The sequence below is a fragment of the Muscardinus avellanarius genome (assembly GCF_963383645.1).
Source record: "Muscardinus avellanarius genome assembly, chromosome: 14".
Classification (NCBI taxonomy): domain Eukaryota; kingdom Metazoa; phylum Chordata; class Mammalia; order Rodentia; family Gliridae; genus Muscardinus; species Muscardinus avellanarius.
Genome location: NC_137800.1, coordinates 41100503 through 41117915, shown reverse-complemented (window position 1 = coordinate 41117915; position 17413 = coordinate 41100503). Strand labels below are relative to the sequence as shown.

Here is a 17413-nt window from a genome sequence, read left to right as displayed (position 1 = left end):
ATACTACATTAGTTTTAAAATGGGCTATATACAGTTCAACTACTTATCTACAAGCAGCAACTCAAGATCCAAATGCTAGCTGGGCATGGTGGTTCATATCTATCATCCCAGTACTAGGGAGGCTGAGACAGGAGGATCAAACTTTTGCTGTCACCCTCAGCAACTTAGACCCTTAGCAACTTAGCAAGACCCTGTTTCAAAATAATAAAAGGGGTAGGGGGATGGCTTGGAAGTAGAATTCTCAAGTTCAATTTCCAGTACCACACAAAAAAAGAAGATTCAAATACTTAGACATTTCACTATTTCTCAGTAGCAACTTTAAAGCTAATGTGAGTTTATTTATGAAGGTATCAAAAAAAAAACATGCACAGTTTTTTAAAACTGTGGCACTCAAATTCTAGGTTAGTCTATTCACTTAGAACTACAATGGGTGTTTTTAAATTTTAACTTTTAACATAAGATATATGCAGAGATTAAAGAAGATTTAACTTTGTCTAGACCCATTTCCAAAAATAGACTACAGCTGTTGTAATTTTGTTACACAGCAGAAAATTGTTAAAACCAGCCAAAATTTATTTCTCAAATACATATCTTTGAATTTGGAAATGCTTAGCTTTAACTCTTGCTCTGTGTGCCAAATTTTAGCCCATGATGAATTCTGGAGTTGCTTTGGAACTTCCTGTGAAATAGCTTAGGAGATGGAATTTTAACTGCTAAGCTGAGAAGGGCTATCCTCTGAGTCAACTTTGAAGGGTGATGTATGTCAAAGGCTGCATTTCTTACATTGAATACTCCAGCATTATTTATTTGATCAAAGTAAAATACACTTTCCAGCACTACAAACCGAGCACAAGTACAGCTGTTTACACATCCATAGTTTTTTTGATGTGCCAACATTTTGCATCCTACATAAAACATTTGGTTTAAAAAAATCTGAAGTTCTCTATTTTGTTTCCTATCATCTCTCCTGTTGTCTCCCATCCTCTGAAGACATCCAATACTAATTGCTGTAAGATTTATTTCCTGGACACCTAAGTAGTATGGGGGACAGCAAGGAGTAGCAGATTTACCATGCATGGGGGATGAATGGCAAACCCAACTTTGGCTAATATCATTAAGAACAACTTAGAAGTGTGAGCAGAGATGTTCCAGGTGGCAGTGACCTACCCATTCATCAGAAGCAAACATGGAAGGTTACATACATGATCAATTACTACAAGTTAAAAACTCTAAACACAATCACTAATAAAAAAAACATGCATCATGAATATCAATTTTCTATGTAGTATACATGTAGATGACTCAAATACCCGCCTCTAGTATCCTGAATCTGTTCTCACTATGTTTGCACAGCCATCGAATGCAGATTAGTAAATACTGACATCACAATGTTAACACATGCAGGGAGAGGGGGGAAAAGCCACAGTTTCCTTCCAACTTCCCCAAAGTTTTAGAATTGGGTGAGGTAACAAGCAAAGTTTTGAGAAGAAATTCAGTTAGGAGTTGTATAAGCCACATTTTCCACTCATTGGCTGGTCATTCTGTTACCTTCCCAGAGACAGGAGTCCCCAAAAGGCACCCCAAATTAGCATTACCTTTCCAGATTGTTTTGTTCTAATAGACACTATATCACTGGCTGAATAAAGGTGCTTGTGTTCTCCAAGGAATTCTGAGTATAATCTTTCTGAGTTCTAGCCCTGGCTTCCTCTTTCTCTTTATTTTCTCTAAGGTTTCCCAAAATTTGTACCATCAGATCTAGGTCTTGGTTTATTTGGAAAATGGGTTCAGCACCTTGAAGATGAGCTGGCTCTAGAAAAGCTTAAGTCCTTTATCTTGTCCCAGAGAAAGTAGGTAGGAGGTAGAAGCTTTTGTGGCTCTGGATGTTGTGGAAAAGAAAAGGGAAAATGAAGACAGTGGAAGAGAAGACAATGGTATACATCTCTACGGATGGCTTAGAGTAAGGTACGAATGAGGCAGAACAAGCCACTGTACTGCCCTCTTTTTTAGAAAAATTAGGGTTCTAGAATTGCTTGTAGCCTGAGAAAATGGATCTTAGTATAGCTTTAGTCTCACATTAATAAGTCAAAAATCTGCAAGAAAAACCAGCTAGTTTCATTTGACAGGGCTGAACACTGAAAAACTACCAACAGGTTACTCTAAAAAGATATGAAGAATGTACAGACATTGATAAGTCAAAGCTTTTCCCGTTGTACCCTCTCCTTGCCATATGGAAGGGCGGAGCGAAGCCGGTGGTAGATACTTATAAGTCAAGCAACTATTGCTTTTTCTTCTATGGCTTTTGTTAAAACACGTACGCTGACTATGATTTGATTAGTACATACCCAGCTATGTTCAGCTGTTGACTTTTAATACACAGCAAAGAAGGCTGCCTCAGACATAGGACACTCGGGTACATCCATTTCATTCACACCCCTGCCCCCTGTCCAATCAGACCGAAATAAAAATCACAAGAAGGTGTCTGTGGTGAGGAACATTACAAAGGTTATAAATCTTTATCTCAATAGGCCCCTGAGAGTTTTTCCCCTTATGTTTAGGTGAAAAGGCAATGAACAAGATTTTCTCGTTCCATAAGTGCTTTGTGCAGCAAGGTCCACATCAATTCGGAAATCTCTTCTGGAGGAGAGTCCTCTGGACCACGTCAGAAGTCTCCTCCACAGTTCCCAGCCATATGTAGTCGGTCCTGGTGGTGGCTGCTTTTCAGTTCCCTGCGGCAGCGCCACGTGTGGTAACGTAGCTTCTGCTCCCATGACCTCTGCTAGGTCAGTCCTGCAGACTTGCGTCCAAATGCCTTCAGAGAGTCTCTTGGCTTCCAGACAGCGTCATCTGGGTGAAATGCTGGGGCTGGAGAAGGAGCCAGAATTCCTTGGTGACTGGAAGGGGATGGCGGGAGACGTGGGGGATCTCTTGGGGCTGCACAGGTCCCCGTTGTGCAGCTTCCACAGCAGCTCCTCATTCTCCATGGATAGCCGCTTGTTGACTTTCGACTCCTTCTCCAGCGACTCCTGCAGCACTGCCTGCTCAGTGGAAAGTTGCCTGAGAAACAAAGGAGAGGCAGGAACCAGGTGGGTCTAAGTTAAAGAAAACAGGACTTGAAAACCATGCTTACCATTTGAAATTTGAAAGTCAAAAACCTGTGTCTGTGCTATAAAAGAGAATCCTGCACACAAGTCTAGGTATTACGCTGCCTAAGAAACCCACATGCTGGAAGCACTGGTGTGAGCCAGAAAACAAAAACACAAAAACAGCTGAGCTGTACTGTTGGGCAAATCCATAGTATGCTGCTGACAGTTCCGCCAGCTTTCTACATGGCATTCTACAAGTCTTAGGATGGCCTTACATTCGGAGCTCTTTTCTCTTTCTTTGAAAGCATTCGACTTGCTCCCTTAGATAACAAGAGTTTGGTCCAGGCCACTTTGGTAAAAGCATGAACTGCTAACAATCATCTTTTCCAGATAGAAATCAGTACCTTTTCAACCAGCTGCTTCAATCACATTTCTAGGAGGACTGCAGGGGAGCATGGCAAGAAAGCAATGCTAGGTTTGAGCAGCTCAGGAAAAACAGGACCACGGTTTTTACCTTGAAATTGCCATGTGCTTGTCCATCCGTGCTTTTAACTCCTCATTCTCTTGCTGGAATCGCTTCAATTTGTCAACTAGCGCCGTATTGTTGTCCACCTTGGTATAAACAAGAATTCTGACATTTATATAGAGAAATAAAAAGAATTCCCTCATTTTTCTTCTTCTTCTTTTTTTTTTTTTTTTTTTTTTTTTTTTTGCGGTACTGGAGATGGAACCCAGGGGCATTCTACCTCTGAGCTACACCCCCTGCCCTATTTTTTATTCTTTACTTTGAAACAGGGTCTCACTGACTTGCAAAGGGCCTAAGTAGCTGAAGCTGTCCACGAACCATAATCCTCTGGTCTCAGCCTCCCAAATGTTTAAGTGTGTGCCACCACGCCCGGCTCCCTCATTTTTTAAGGTACATTCCTGACACAAGCATGCTTTGGAGAGATTTTATTAGAGAAAGTTTAAAAATACATTGAAATATTTATACCCTGATGCATTGCAAAAAGAATCTGAATCAGCAAAATTGAGCACCTAGAGATGATGTGTTTTTGAGAAATGTCTGCCAGACCACTTAAGAAATGACACCAGAGTGGTAACTTTCTTGTTCCAGGTCATACTTTTAGAATTCCCTTGGGAAATGGTTCCCTGCCCTGGGCAACTTTAAACACACTAAAGCTGAATAGAATGCATTTATCAAAGCTATCACATCCTACAGTGAATTTTGCAAAAACAAACAAAAAAACTCACATTTGATGAAAACTCACAGGCTAAGAGGTTATCATTCTCATGTTTAATAAAACCTTAAACATATCTCAGGATAGCTGAGTTTTCAGCAGCTACCTTCACCTGACTGCACAAAGGTACAATGCAACAAAGCTGTGCTGGGCATCACCTGAAAAGAGGGACGCTAGGCAAGCCTCCCGCCCTCTCCAGCTCACTTCAAGATATGTTTTTTCCTCCTGCTGACCTGCCCAGGTTAGACTGTCAAGAACAAATGCAGCAGTTGAGAGATTAAAGGATAAGATTCCTGAAGACATTTAATCACTTAACACGATGGAGGGCTGATACCACCCCAGCTTGCTTTTCTTTTTTTTTTTTTTTTATTTTTTTTATTTTTTTTATTTTATTTTATTTTATTTTTTTTTAATTAATTTATTTTTTAAATTGGTGCATTGTAGTCATATATCAATCACATTGGAGTACAAGACTTGAGAGGATATACAAGCACACATCATCCAATTAGCCCTCCTCCAGCCCCCGTCCCATTCCCTCCCCCTCCCTCCATGCCACACTTCTTTGGTGATTTACTTTGATACATTTGTTTATGTACCTCCTGCATTTTAAAGAGGCTCCGTCCTCCAGTATTACATACCCTCTGATTGATCACATTAGTTGCTTCACTATAGGGCCCTTTCTATAGCTCAACCTCTTCCTGTTGCCCTTTTCCTCCTAGTTATTGCTGATTAAGAGAAGCGTCTGATTTATATTTTCTGCGATATTTCTCTGTGCATGCTGCGTTGCAAGTACCAATCCCACTCTTGATGGTCCCAGTAGTGGCCTGGCTACTCAGTGGACTGATCCAGACCTCGCTGGCTCACGCAGCGGCCTTGCCTCATGGGAGGACCCAGTTCTGGTCTCGCTGGCCCCTGAACCGGTCAAACCCCTAAGCTGGCTTTGGTCCCGACCTTGGAGGCCGCAGGAGTGAACTTGCCTCACGCCAGGCTCCGATGCTGGCCATTGGCCCCTGCACCGGTCTAACCCCTTGGCAGGATTCCAATCCCGGCCTCGGAGGCCCCAACACTGGTAATGCCTCACGGCAGGCTCCGATGCCGGCCTCACTGGCCCCAGCACCGGCCTAACCCCTTGACAGGCTCTTATCCTGGCCTCAGAGGTCCCAGTACCGGTCTTGCCTCACGGCACGCTCCGATGCCGGCCTCGCTGGCACCAGCACCGGCCTAACCCCTCGGCAGCATCTTATCCTGGCCTCGGAGGCCCCAGTACCGGCCTTGCCTCACGGCAGGCTCCGATGCCGGCCTCGCTGGTCCCAGCACCGGCCTAACCCCTCGGCAGGCTCTTATCCTGGCCTCGAGGCCCCAGTACCGGCCTTGCCTCAAGGCAGGCTCCGATGCCGGCCTCGCTGGCCCCAGCACCGGCCTAACCCCTCGGCAGGCTCTTATCCTGGCCTAGAGGCCCCAGTACCGGCCTTGCCTCAAGGCAGGCTCCGATGCCGGCCTCACTGGCCCCAGCTCTGGCCTAACCCCTCGGCAGGCTCTTATCCTGGCCTCGGGGGCCCCAGTACCGGCCTTGCCTCACGGCAGGCTCCGATGCCGGCCTCGCTGGCCCCAGCAGCGGCCTAACCCCTCGGCAGGCTCCGATCCCAGCCTCGGAGGCCCCAGCACTGGTCATGCCTCAAGGCAGGCTCCGATGCCGGCCTCGCTGGCCCCAGCACCGTCCTAGCCCCTTGGCAGGCTCTTATCCTGGCCTCGGAGGCCCCAGTACCGGCCTTGCCTCACGGCAGGCTCCGATGCCGGCCTCGCTGGCCCCAGCACCGGCCTAACCCCTCGGCAGGATCCGATCCCAGCCTCGGAGGCCCCAGCACTGTTCATGCCTCACGGCAGGCTCCGCTGCCGGCCTTGTTGGCCCCAGCACCGGCCTAACCCCTCGGCAAGCTCTTATCCTGGCCTCGGAGGCCCCAGTACCGGCCTTGCCTCACGGCAGGCTCCGATGCCGGCCTCGCTGGCCCCAGCACCGGCCTAACCCCTCGGCAGGTTCTTATCCTGGCCTCGAGGCCCCAGTACCGGCCTTGCCTCAAGGCAGGCTCCGATGCCGGCCTTGCTGGCCCCAGCACCAGCCTAACCCCTCAGCAGGCTCTTATCCTGGCCTCGGAGGCCCCAGTACCGGCCTTGCCTAACGGCAGGCTCCGATGCCGGCCTCGCTGGACCCAGCAGCGGCCTAACCCCTCGGCAGGCTCCGATCCCGGCCTCGGAGGCCCCAGCACTGGTCATGCCTCACGGCAGGCTCCGATGCCGGCCTCGCTGGCCCCAGCACCGGCCTAACCCCTCGGCAGGCTCTTATCCTGGCCTCGGAGGCCCCAGTACCGGCCTTGCCTCACGGCAGGCTCCGATGCCGGCCTCGCTGGCCCCAGCACCGGCCTAACCCCTCGGCATGCTCCGATCCCGGCCTCGGAGGCCCCAGCACTGGTCATGCCTCACGGCAGGCTCCGCTGCCGGCCTCGTTGGCCCCAGCACCGGCCTAACCCCTCGGCAAGCTCTTATCCTGGCCTCGGAGGCCCCAGTACCGGCCTTGCCTCACGGCAGGCTCCGATGCCGGCCTTGCTGGCCCCAGCACCGGCCTAACCCCTCGGCAGGCTCTTGTCCTGGCCTCGGAGGCCCCAGTACCGGCCTTGCCTCACGGCAGGCTCCGATGCCGGCCTCGCTGGCCCCAGCACCGGCCTAACCCCTCGGCAAGCTCTTATCCTGGCCTCGGAGGCCCCAGTACCGGCCTTGCCTCACGGCAGGCTCCGATGCCGGCCTCGCTGGCCCCAGCACCGGCCTAACCCCTCGGCAGGCTCTTGTCCTGTCCTCGGAGGCCCCAGTACCGGCCTTGCCTCACGGCAGGCTCCGATGCCGGCCTCGCTGGCCCCAGCACCGGCCTAACCCCTCGGCAGGCTCTTATCCTGGCCTCGGAGGCCCCAGTACTGGCCTTGCCTCACGGCAGGCTCCGATGCCGGCCTCGCTGGCCCCAGCACCGGCCTAACCCCTCGGCATGCTCCGATCCCGACCTCGGAGGCCCCAGCACTGGTCATGCCTCACGGCAGGCTCCGCTGCCGGCCTCGTTGGCCCCAGCACCGGCCTAACCCCTCGGCAAGCTCTTATCCTGGCCCGGAGGCCCCAGTACCGGCCTTGCCTCACGGCAGGCTCCGATGCCGGCCTCGCTGGCCCCAGCACCGGCCTAACCCCTCGGCAGGCTCTTATCCTGGCCTCGGGGACCCCAGTACCGGCCTTGCCTCACGGCAGGCTCCGATGCCGGCCTCACTGGCCCCAGCACTGGCCTAACCCCTCGGCAGGCTCTTATCCTGGCCTCGGGGGCCCCAGTACCGGCCTTGCCTCACGGCAGGCTCCGATGCCGGCCTCGCTGGCCCCAGCAGCGGCCTAACCCCTCGGCAGGCTCCGATCCCAGCCTCGGAGGCCCCAGCACTGGTCATGCCTCAAGGCAGGCTCCGATGCCGGCCTCGCTGGCCCCAGCACCGTCCTAGCCCCTTGGCAGGCTCTTATCCTGGCCTCGGAGGCCCCAGTACCAGCCTTGCCTCACGGCAGGCTCCGATGCCGGCCTCGCTGGCCCCAGCACCGTCCTAACCCCTCGGCATGCTCCGATCCCGGCCTCGGAGGCCCCAGCACTGGTCATGCCTCACGGCAGGCTCCGCTGCCGGCCTCGTTGGCCCCAGCACCGGCCTAACCCCTCGGCAAGCTCTTATCCTGGCCTCGGAGTCCCCAGTACCGGCCTTGCCTAACGGCAGGCTCCGATGCCGGCCTCGCTGGCCCCAGCACCGGCCTAACCCCTCGGCATGCTCCGATCCCGGCCTCGGAGGCCCCAGCACTGGTCATGCCTCACGGCAGGCTCCGCTGCCGGCCTCGTTGGCCCCAGCACCGGCCTAACCCCTCGGCAAGCTCTTATCCTGGCCTCGGAGGCCCCAGTACCGGCCTTGCCTCACGGCAGGCTCCGATGCCAGCCTCACTGGCCCCAGCAGCGGCCTAACCCCTCGGCAGGCTCCGATCCCGGCCTCAGAGGCCCCAGTACCGGCCTTGCCTCAAGGCAGGCTCCGATGCCGGCCTCGCTGGCCCCAGCACCGGCCTAACCCCTCGGCAGGCTCCGATCCCGGCCTCGGAGGCCCCAGCACTGGTCATGCCTCAAGGCAGGCTCCGATGCCAGCCTCGCTGGCCCCAGCACCGGCCTAACCCCTCGGCAGGCTCTTGTCCTGGCCTCGGAGGCCCCAGTACCGGCCTTGCCTCAAGGCAGGCTCCGATGCCGGCCTCGCTGGCCCCAGCACCGGCCTAACCCCTCAGCAGGCTCCGGTCCCATCCTCGGGGGCCCCAACACTGGCCTTGCCTCACGGCAGGCTCCGATGCCGGCCTCGCTGACCCCAGCACCGGCCTAACCCCTCAGCAAGTTCCGGACCCGACCTCGGAGGCCCTAGCACAAGCCTTGCATCATGGCAGGCTCCAATGCCGGCCTCGCTGGCCCCAGCATCGGTCTAACCCCTCTGCAGGTTCCAATCCCGGCCACGGAGGCCTCAGTAGTGGCCCTGCCTCACAGCAAGCTCCGATGTCGGCCACTGGCCCCGGCGCCCGCCTAACCCCTCAGCAGGTTCCGATCACTGTCTCTGTGGTTAGTATTTCAAAGGTTCCAGTTGTAATGTATCAGATCTCTGCCTCCCCCGAATATTGGCCACTGGCATTGCCACTGCCTCCACCGTTTCAAATCCTTCCCAGGCTCTTTTTCCACTCTGAATGTTGTCCAGTGTTCCTAAGCATGCGTGATGGTAGCATTCGACATTTGGTGTAATTTCTCCAAAAAAATAAAGTTGGTAAGATCCGGTTTCTGCTTCTCCTGAATACAAGTCTCTACCACCATCGCGAAGAACTCTTTCAACACCGCATTTCTCCTTGGTCTCCGCTAAACTCTCTCCTTATATGTGATGTCTGAGATTCTTAACAATATAGAGAAATAGCAGTCCTCTTTCACGGCGAATTTTTCCATAAGTTCCAGTGCATTTAGATAAGTTTTGTCTGCATCTCCAGTGTCCTGGCATCCATAACGGCTTTCTTACCACCTCTCCGATATTTTTCTTTATCTTTTTCTGTTCTGGGCCCGGTTTCTCCAGGGGTCTGGCGTGCTACTCGCAGTTCGGCCGGGACCCAGAGTCCCACGATCCGGGCCCCAGCTGGGGTGCCCTGTGCTCGACCCCCGCTCAGAACCCAGCGTCTTACTGGGCCTTGTTTCTCCATGGGTCTGGCGTGCTACTCGCAGTTCGGCCTGGGGCCCAGAGTCCCGCGACCCGGGCCCCATCTGGCGTGCCCAGCCCGCGACCCCAGCCCAGAACCCAGCGTCTTACTTGGCCTGGTTTCTCCAGGGATCTGGCGTGCTACTCGCAGTTCGGCCTGGGGCCCAGAGTCCCGCGACCCGGGCCCCATCTGGCGTGCCCAGCCCGCGACCCCTGCCCAGAACCCAGCGTCTTACTGGGTCCGGTTTCTCCAGGGGTCTGGCGTGCTACGCGCAGTTCGGCAGGGGCCCAGAGTACTGCGACCCGGGCCCCATTAGGCGTGCCCCGCCCGCGACCCCCGCCCAGAACCCAGCGTCTTACTGGGCCTGGTTCCCAGCTTGCTTTTCAAAGGTACAGTTTTATTACTTAAGAAGCAACATCACAGCCTGGTCAGAATTCCAAATCCCTGTCATTGTAGTATATGACTAATAATACTTTGATCAAAGTGCCCAGTTTGGAACTCTATTTTTTTCCAAACACAAAAAAAGACGGAAACTCAGAGCCTCATGTATGACAGGCAAACACTCTACCACTGAGCTACACTACTGGCCCCCTATTTTCTTAAGATGTCCTCATATCCAGAAAATGCCCAGCATAAGCCATTCAGGAGAAATAACTTTCCAGAAAATGAGTCTGAAATAAAAGAAAAACGAAACACTGAAATTTTCTATAAGTATAAAGGAATTCAAGATGAAAATAAGAGGTGGGAAGCCGGGCGTGGTGGTGCACGCTTGTAATCCCTGTGCTTGGGAGGCGGAGACAGGAGGATCGCGCAGGTTCAAAGCCAGCTGCGCTGGCTTAGGAGACCCTGTTTCCAAATAAATTATAAAATAGGTCTGGAAGTGTAGCCCGGAGGTAGAAGGGTTTCATCCCCAGTACCAAAAATCAACCTTAAATATTAGCTTATCCAACATTTTACAGAAGAGGAAACTAGTCCCGATATTCTCACAGAGCTAATTCTTGGCAAAGCTAGTTTTCATATCAAAGCTTCTTCTTTAGACAACCTCCTTGTCCTTATTAAGTATTTTAACCTAATCAAAGGCCTAGAGCTTACAAATAAAAAAGGTAATCATGGGTGTACCTGTCCTCATAGCAACCCCTTCTATACATACAACAATGTGATGCTGGTTAATATGATTATGACGCCTCTTGGTACAAATGTAGCAATAAACAAATACCCAGGGTTAACAAAATTAAACTGTTGGCATTTTTATAGCAGAGTCTATTTTATTGCTCGTGGTCTTCTGAAAAGTCTTGATGAATGAATGGCATATGATCCAACAAATTATTAACAAGGTCATCTTATTCTTCACTGCCTGGCTAATGAGCAGAGTTGTCAGACCTGGTATAATGAATGGGATGGTCTCTGGCAAGAACTAGTATGGCAACTAGATTAGCAACCACAAGATCCTTTTATTCCACTAAAAAAACCAAGATTTTTTTGACAAATTAAAGTGTACATTTATCCACATGGGGGCTTAGCCATTACTTCCCTCAAAAATAATAGTCTCTAAAAGAAAACCAAACTGAACTAAGCAAAATCCCCGAACTCCAAACAAAAAGCCAAACAGGTCAAGAGTTAGCTCCATGCTCCCTATTGCCCAGGACTGGTCTAGGTTTGAATGAGGAACTTATTCAACAATGAGTCACCCATAACTGGGAGGAGACAGGCAAGCAACAGTCGGCAGCGGGTGCAGTTGAGAACAAGTATGCAGGAGCTGGAACCGCCCGAGCTGCCTTGCCAAACTCTGCCAACTTGGGCAGAGTCCTGGATCATAGCAGCTGTGTTTCAGGGTGGGGCCAAAACTGACACTGAGCACTGGCACACCCCTCAGACACATGGTATTTTGTGGATTTGTCACACATAAACCCCTGCTCTATCCTACAGACTGTACGCTAAAATCTATTCATATTTTCGCGATGCTCTTATTTGTCCAAGTGGATTGATCTTATAAAGCAAATTCTGTTTTTTGCCACTAGAGGTTGAACCCAGGGACATTCTACCTCTGAACTATGCCCCAGACCTTTATATTTTGAAACACAGTCCATTAAATTTCTGAGGCTGGCCTTGATCCTCTTGTCTCAGCCTCCCAAGTACTGGGATTTCTGATGTGTGCCACCATGCCAAGCATAGAGCACAATTCTTTAATCATATTCTAATTTATAAGAAGAAACATAAGGAATTTAGATGGATTATATTGTTGTTCCTGTGGAATTAATTTGCATATTAAATTGTTTGGGACATAAAAGGCCTGCCCCAGAGTTGGTGGTAAGTTACTGACTTTATAGTATCTAAGATTTTTCTTTATGGTGAGGAGTCATTGACCACCGAATCATGAGTCTGATTTGTTTGCTATAGTTTTTGCAAGGACTGAATGCTGCTTTTCACGCTCCTTGGAAAACAAATGTTCTAGAAGGCAGCAAGAAATCATCCTTGAACAAACTTGGAAAAGAAAATGCAACTTTTAGCTCTTGTATGATTTCCAGGTGTCTGTATGTAGCAGTTATCCCAGCTCCACAGTTTGGAGGCTCAGAGCTCAATTCCTATTTCACAGGCAGCACCTCAATTGTTAAGACCCAGTTTGCCTTCCTGAAGGAGACATACCAGTTTCTCCATTTTCATTAACTTGATGTCCTGTTGATGTAGTTTCTCATTCTTGATCTCCAACACAGCTTTTAGGCTTTCTAGTTCTTGCTCCAGATACATGATCTGAGGGTTTTTCTGGAAAAGACACAGCGAGACATTGCTCTGACTTATTTAATACAATCACACAGTACAAACTTAATATAAAATGTAATCTAGAATTAGACACTATACGAACAAGTAGTAAGAGTCTTTCTTCTTAGAGCTGTTGCAAAGAAAGAAGTGAAAAAGAAAAGCCAAAATCTCTTTAATCTCAAAGATTTTGGTCTTACTATTTGAAAACAAACATTTCACCCACTGATCAATAACTTAGTATTTAAAAATATTGGTTTCATCATAAATGCTCTTGGAAACAAAACCATTCCTTACAATGCATAACAGAGCTCTGGCTAGGAACCAGGCAACCTATAATCCTTCACTGGTATTTGGAGAAAGAAAAGGGAACAAAAATTGTAGGCAAAGTCAGTACCTAATCAGGAACGAAAACGCAGTATGTTTATAGGCATCTCTGGAGGACAATAAATACAGCAGTCAAGCCTTGAGTCTCTGGACTTTTCTTGTGATGGTGCTATGTTGGCTTAGCTATACTATTAGGGTAGCTGTGACACTATTTTATATTATGATGCCCCATAGCGAACATGCATACAGCACATATTCTACTATGATTCTTTACAAAATAAAACTCTTGAAGGGAGACATTCTGAGAGCACATCAACGGTGTGGACTACTCCCTACACCTCACTTCTTGCTTTACTGATGGAAACTCAACGGAACCATTCAAAACTCAGGATGCAAATTAGATGCACAAGATATATTGATCAGATGTTAACAAAGGAATTTCTAAGACAGGTTCAGTGTCTTGGATGAACAAAACTACTTTCCAAGGCAGAAGTTTTTAATCTGAACCAATTCTTACCCTTGGGGAGAGTTAGGGAATGGGGAATGGGCATTATTTAATCCCAACCTCCAAACCCCTCACTTCATAGACAGATGAAAGGTGTTCCCCAAGTGAAACGACCCACTCAGAAAAGATGCCAGAGCCAAAGGGCATCAGGATCTCCAACTCTGGGCTCTTAATTTTCACATAAGACCTTTTCACATTTGACTTTTCTTTTTTGCCCCACAACTAATAAATCTCACCTCATTTGTATTAGAGGGAAATGGCATTTTTTAAATAGGACAGATTATTTTTAAAAGTTCCCAGTGTGCTAGCCTGTGCCCTGCACTCCTCTTTCTAGTTCCCTGCCAGTCTGCCCCCTTATGAGCCCACTCTTTTCCCACAACCTCCAATTTGAAGAGGGGAGGCACTGGGTGTCACTGCTCCCTACCTCCTCCTGAACTTGGCAAAACTGGTTGCAGTTGAAGAACCTCCTTTGTGTTCCAGAGAGCTCTTAATCTCTTTCCTGAACCATCAGGGAGATCGCTATTCCTCAGGTATAGATGTCTAGATTCCTTTGGAACTCACTGACTTTTTCTATGAATCTTCCAGAATAACTAACTTTGGGTTTTTTTTTAAATATTTGATCTCATCTAATGTTTATCAAATGTCTAACGGGTTGCCATGTGATTATCACAAAAGGTCTCACTGAGAGATGAGTATTTGTGCTCACAAATGTACTTTGAGCTGGCAACATATTTTCAGTGATAAAAAAATCTTTATCTTCAATTCCAGAGAACAGACATGTGGAATGAAAAACGGGGCAATAAAAAACGGGGCACTGAGACAGAAGGAGCATGAAAAAAAATTATTTTTCAGTATAGGAGGCTTGGGTCCTACTTGGAGTGACAAAAATATTCTGGAGGTTGGGTGTGGTGGCACATGCCTGTGATCCCAGTACTTGATTGGATAGGACAAGAGGATTGCACATTTGCAGCCAGCCTTGGCAACTTAGTAAGGCCTTGTTTCAAAATAAAAATATAAAAAACAGGGATGAGGATGTAACTCAGAGGAAGAATGCCTCTGGGTTCAATTCTCATTCTCCCTCTCTTCTTCTCCCCTCTCCCTCTCCTTCTCTCCCGAAAATAGATACTGGTGACCAATGCACAACACTATGAATATAGTTGATAAGAGCAATGGATTGTACTATTTATTTATTTATTTATTTATTTATTTATTTATTTTGGTGGTACTGGGGTTCCTGGAAACTCTTCTACCTCCAGGCTACACTCCCAGACCTATTTTATATTTTTATTTGGAAACAGGGTCTCTTAAGCCAGCGAGGCTGGCTTCAAACCTGCGCGATCCTCCTGTCTCTGCCTCCCAAGCGCGGGGATTACAAGCGTGCACCACCATGCCCGGCTGGATTGTACACTTTAAATGGTGAACCTTTTGTAATATAAATTATATCACAAGACAGTTGTTAAAAAAGAAAGAGCTGTCGGGTGTGTTGGCGCACGCTTGTAACCCCCGCGCTTGGGAGGCAGAGGCAGGAGGATCGCGCAGGTTCGAAGCCAGTCTGGCTGGCTTAAGAGACCCTGTTTCCAAATAAAAATATAAAATAGGTCTGGGAGTGTAGCTCGGAGGTAGAAGGGTTTCCAGGAACCCCAGTACCACCAAAATAAATAAAAAAGAGCTGAGTGTGGTGATGAATGCCTGTAAATTTAGTACATGGGTGGGGGGGGCTGAAACAGCAAGATCACAGGTTCAAGGACAGCTTCAGCAATGTAGTTACACTCTCAGCAACCTTTCAGTGAGATGTTGTTTCAAAACAAAAAATAAAAAAGGGCCGGGGGTGTAGCTCAAAGGTAGAATGCCCTTGGATTCAATCCTCAATCACACACACACACACACACACACACACACACACACACACACACACACACACAGGAAGGGAAAGTCCTTTCCTTGATACTGATTGATAATTTCTTTATTTTCCTGTAGGTATTTGCTTAGACCACCCTGAATATACTGGATTTTTCTGTATGTCAGTTTCTAAGATGTCATAAAAAGGCACCAGTCAACAAAGGAACTATTTTATATAGTTACTTAAAAAGAGCCCACAATGCAAGATACAAAGATAATCCCAGCCTGTAGTATTTCCCTAGCTGCTGAGCATTTAGTTGACTCTAAAAGACAACTGAGCAAAAGAAAAATTCAGTAGTGACAGAGAGCCCACAACTTACTGAATTTGCCTTCTCCCTTGATATTCTTTTTTGTTCTTCTGATTTCAACTTTTCATTTAAAGCATCGTTTTCACTCTTCAGATCATTGATTTGTTTCTAAAACACAAACATGGGATGTAAGTTAACAAGTACCAGAAAGAGAGCAAACATGTAACAAGCATCCCCAAACCACACCAACAGCAAGAATATTTTTTTCTTTTTTCTTTTTCTTTTTTTTGAGATTCACTCACCTCTAGTGACTCCTGCTTCTCATAAAGAAGATCCTCAAGTGATTTCTTCTCTATTTCATGTTTCTTCCTGATTTCTGGAAAAAAACAGATAATTTCTCCATGTTATGAGAATGTTATACTTCACACTGCTGAAGCGTATAGATGTAGGGGCTGGTTAGAAGTTACGTCTATGTTACATTTGTAAGGTGGTTTCATATAAATTAACCTATTCTCATAAGGACCTTATGAGTTGGGTAGAGAGTGGCCTCCAGAGGCCAAGGTAATTTAGAAAGCACACAATAAAGGGTGGTCCTCAAAACAATGACCTAAGATTTCTGATCTCTTTTCAATTTATCTTCCAGAATCAAACAAATCTAAAATTAAGCTCCTTTCTAGCAGAAAGAAAAACAATGTTTACTGAATGTCTGCCTTGAGCCAACAACTTTCACATATCACTGTCTGACCTCACACAACTCTTTTTCTGATGAGAAAAGTCTTTGCTTAAGGTCACACTTGCATGTGCTATTATGTGAGAGGCAACTGGTTTAGTATAAAGACTTCATTCAGCTACAATGTTATAATCTGAAAAAAAAATCACTCCTTGCTCTTTTCCTTCTTCTTCAAGCTTTCCAACGACGACAGGTAAGATAATAATAAGATTCTTTCTTGATCCAACAAGTGTTACTGACGTCTCACAGCACTGCCGCTGTGCAAGAGTGGTGAGTGTGGATCCTTCACTGAGATATGGGTGTAAACTGACACCTGCGACTTCCCAGGAACCCAAAATAGCAGCCACCACCATCAGCATGACCACCAAAAAGGCCTTTAGAATCTGTAAGCATTCGTCCTCTTTCCTGAATATGACTGGCACTTATGAAAAACTATTATTTGCATCCTTTGAGAGAAAGGGTATCCATTAACAATAAACAATGCAGAAAGAAACCAAGAGCACTCCAAAATGAACACCATGGGGCGGTCTCTGGAGGGGAAAGCTATGAATCATTTCTGTTTCAAGAAATGTCATTCTTTTCCATTATGTCATTTTCTGTTTCAATGGCAAAAAGCCTCCTTGCCTGAAAACGAGGCCTCATAGTCCTTCTTTAGCAATTCTACTTTCTCCGAGTGGCTCGCTTCAATTTCCAGCTTAGCAGTTTCATGGGCAGCATTCAAGTTGTCAAACTATAAGAAACAAAACAATTGTTTACTACTAACACCCAAAATTTCAAGTTGAATAAATATGCAGCAACATTAGGAGACTTTACTCATGAGTTCAAGGGCAACTAGGACTTGTGAAGAGCGATCCCCAATGGTGATGGCCGAGTTCATCATAGGACATTTTTTTTTTTTTTTGCTGTAAGCTTCAGCAATTTTATTATTACAAAGACAGAAAGATAAAGCCCTACACAAGAGGGGATGTAGGGGAGTAACTTGAAAATAAGTTACTCAGGAAATGTTTTTCACTGAGAGGGCTACCTGAGCCCCATGCCTGTCACACTGACTACTGTAGCCTCAGCTGTGTCTGGCATGCAGCAGACATTATGTAAGTAATTGCTAAATGCAAATTTAAGCTCAAAAAGATTTAATGATTTACTAATAAGTGAGGAAAATGTGTTATTTAACAAGCGCTCTTAAAAAAAAAGGCAGTAGAAATGCAAATAAAATAAGGGCTACTTTTAATTTTATCTTTTCCTTCTTCAACTTTATCTTTTTCTTCCCTTCTTTAATTTGACATATGCACATTACCTTTATCATAAGAAAAATAATCAATTAAGCAACCTTTTTAACCTCAAATTAAAGACAAAGAGAAACT

At 47.6% G+C, this 17413-nt stretch overlaps 1 protein-coding gene across 5 annotated transcripts in view; it reads right to left on the bottom strand.

Moving 5' to 3' along the window:
• Positions 1-2840: 2840 nt before the first annotated feature.
• The window catches only part of MTUS1 (microtubule associated scaffold protein 1), a gene marked incomplete at both ends in the record, with an annotated part of 105458 nt that continues 90885 nt past the window's right edge, over positions 2841-17413 (bottom strand). For all 5 annotated transcript variants that reach the window (XM_080710536.1, XM_080710537.1, XM_080710538.1 and 2 more), the window contains 6 exons: positions 2841-3054; positions 3598-3695; positions 12233-12349; positions 15395-15490; positions 15625-15698; positions 16677-16782. In XM_080710536.1, coding sequence (XP_080566662.1) covers positions 2841-3054; positions 3598-3695; positions 12233-12349; positions 15395-15490; positions 15625-15698; positions 16677-16782 — 705 coding nt within the window. The remainder of the gene's footprint in view (positions 3055-3597; positions 3696-12232; positions 12350-15394; positions 15491-15624; positions 15699-16676; positions 16783-17413) is intronic.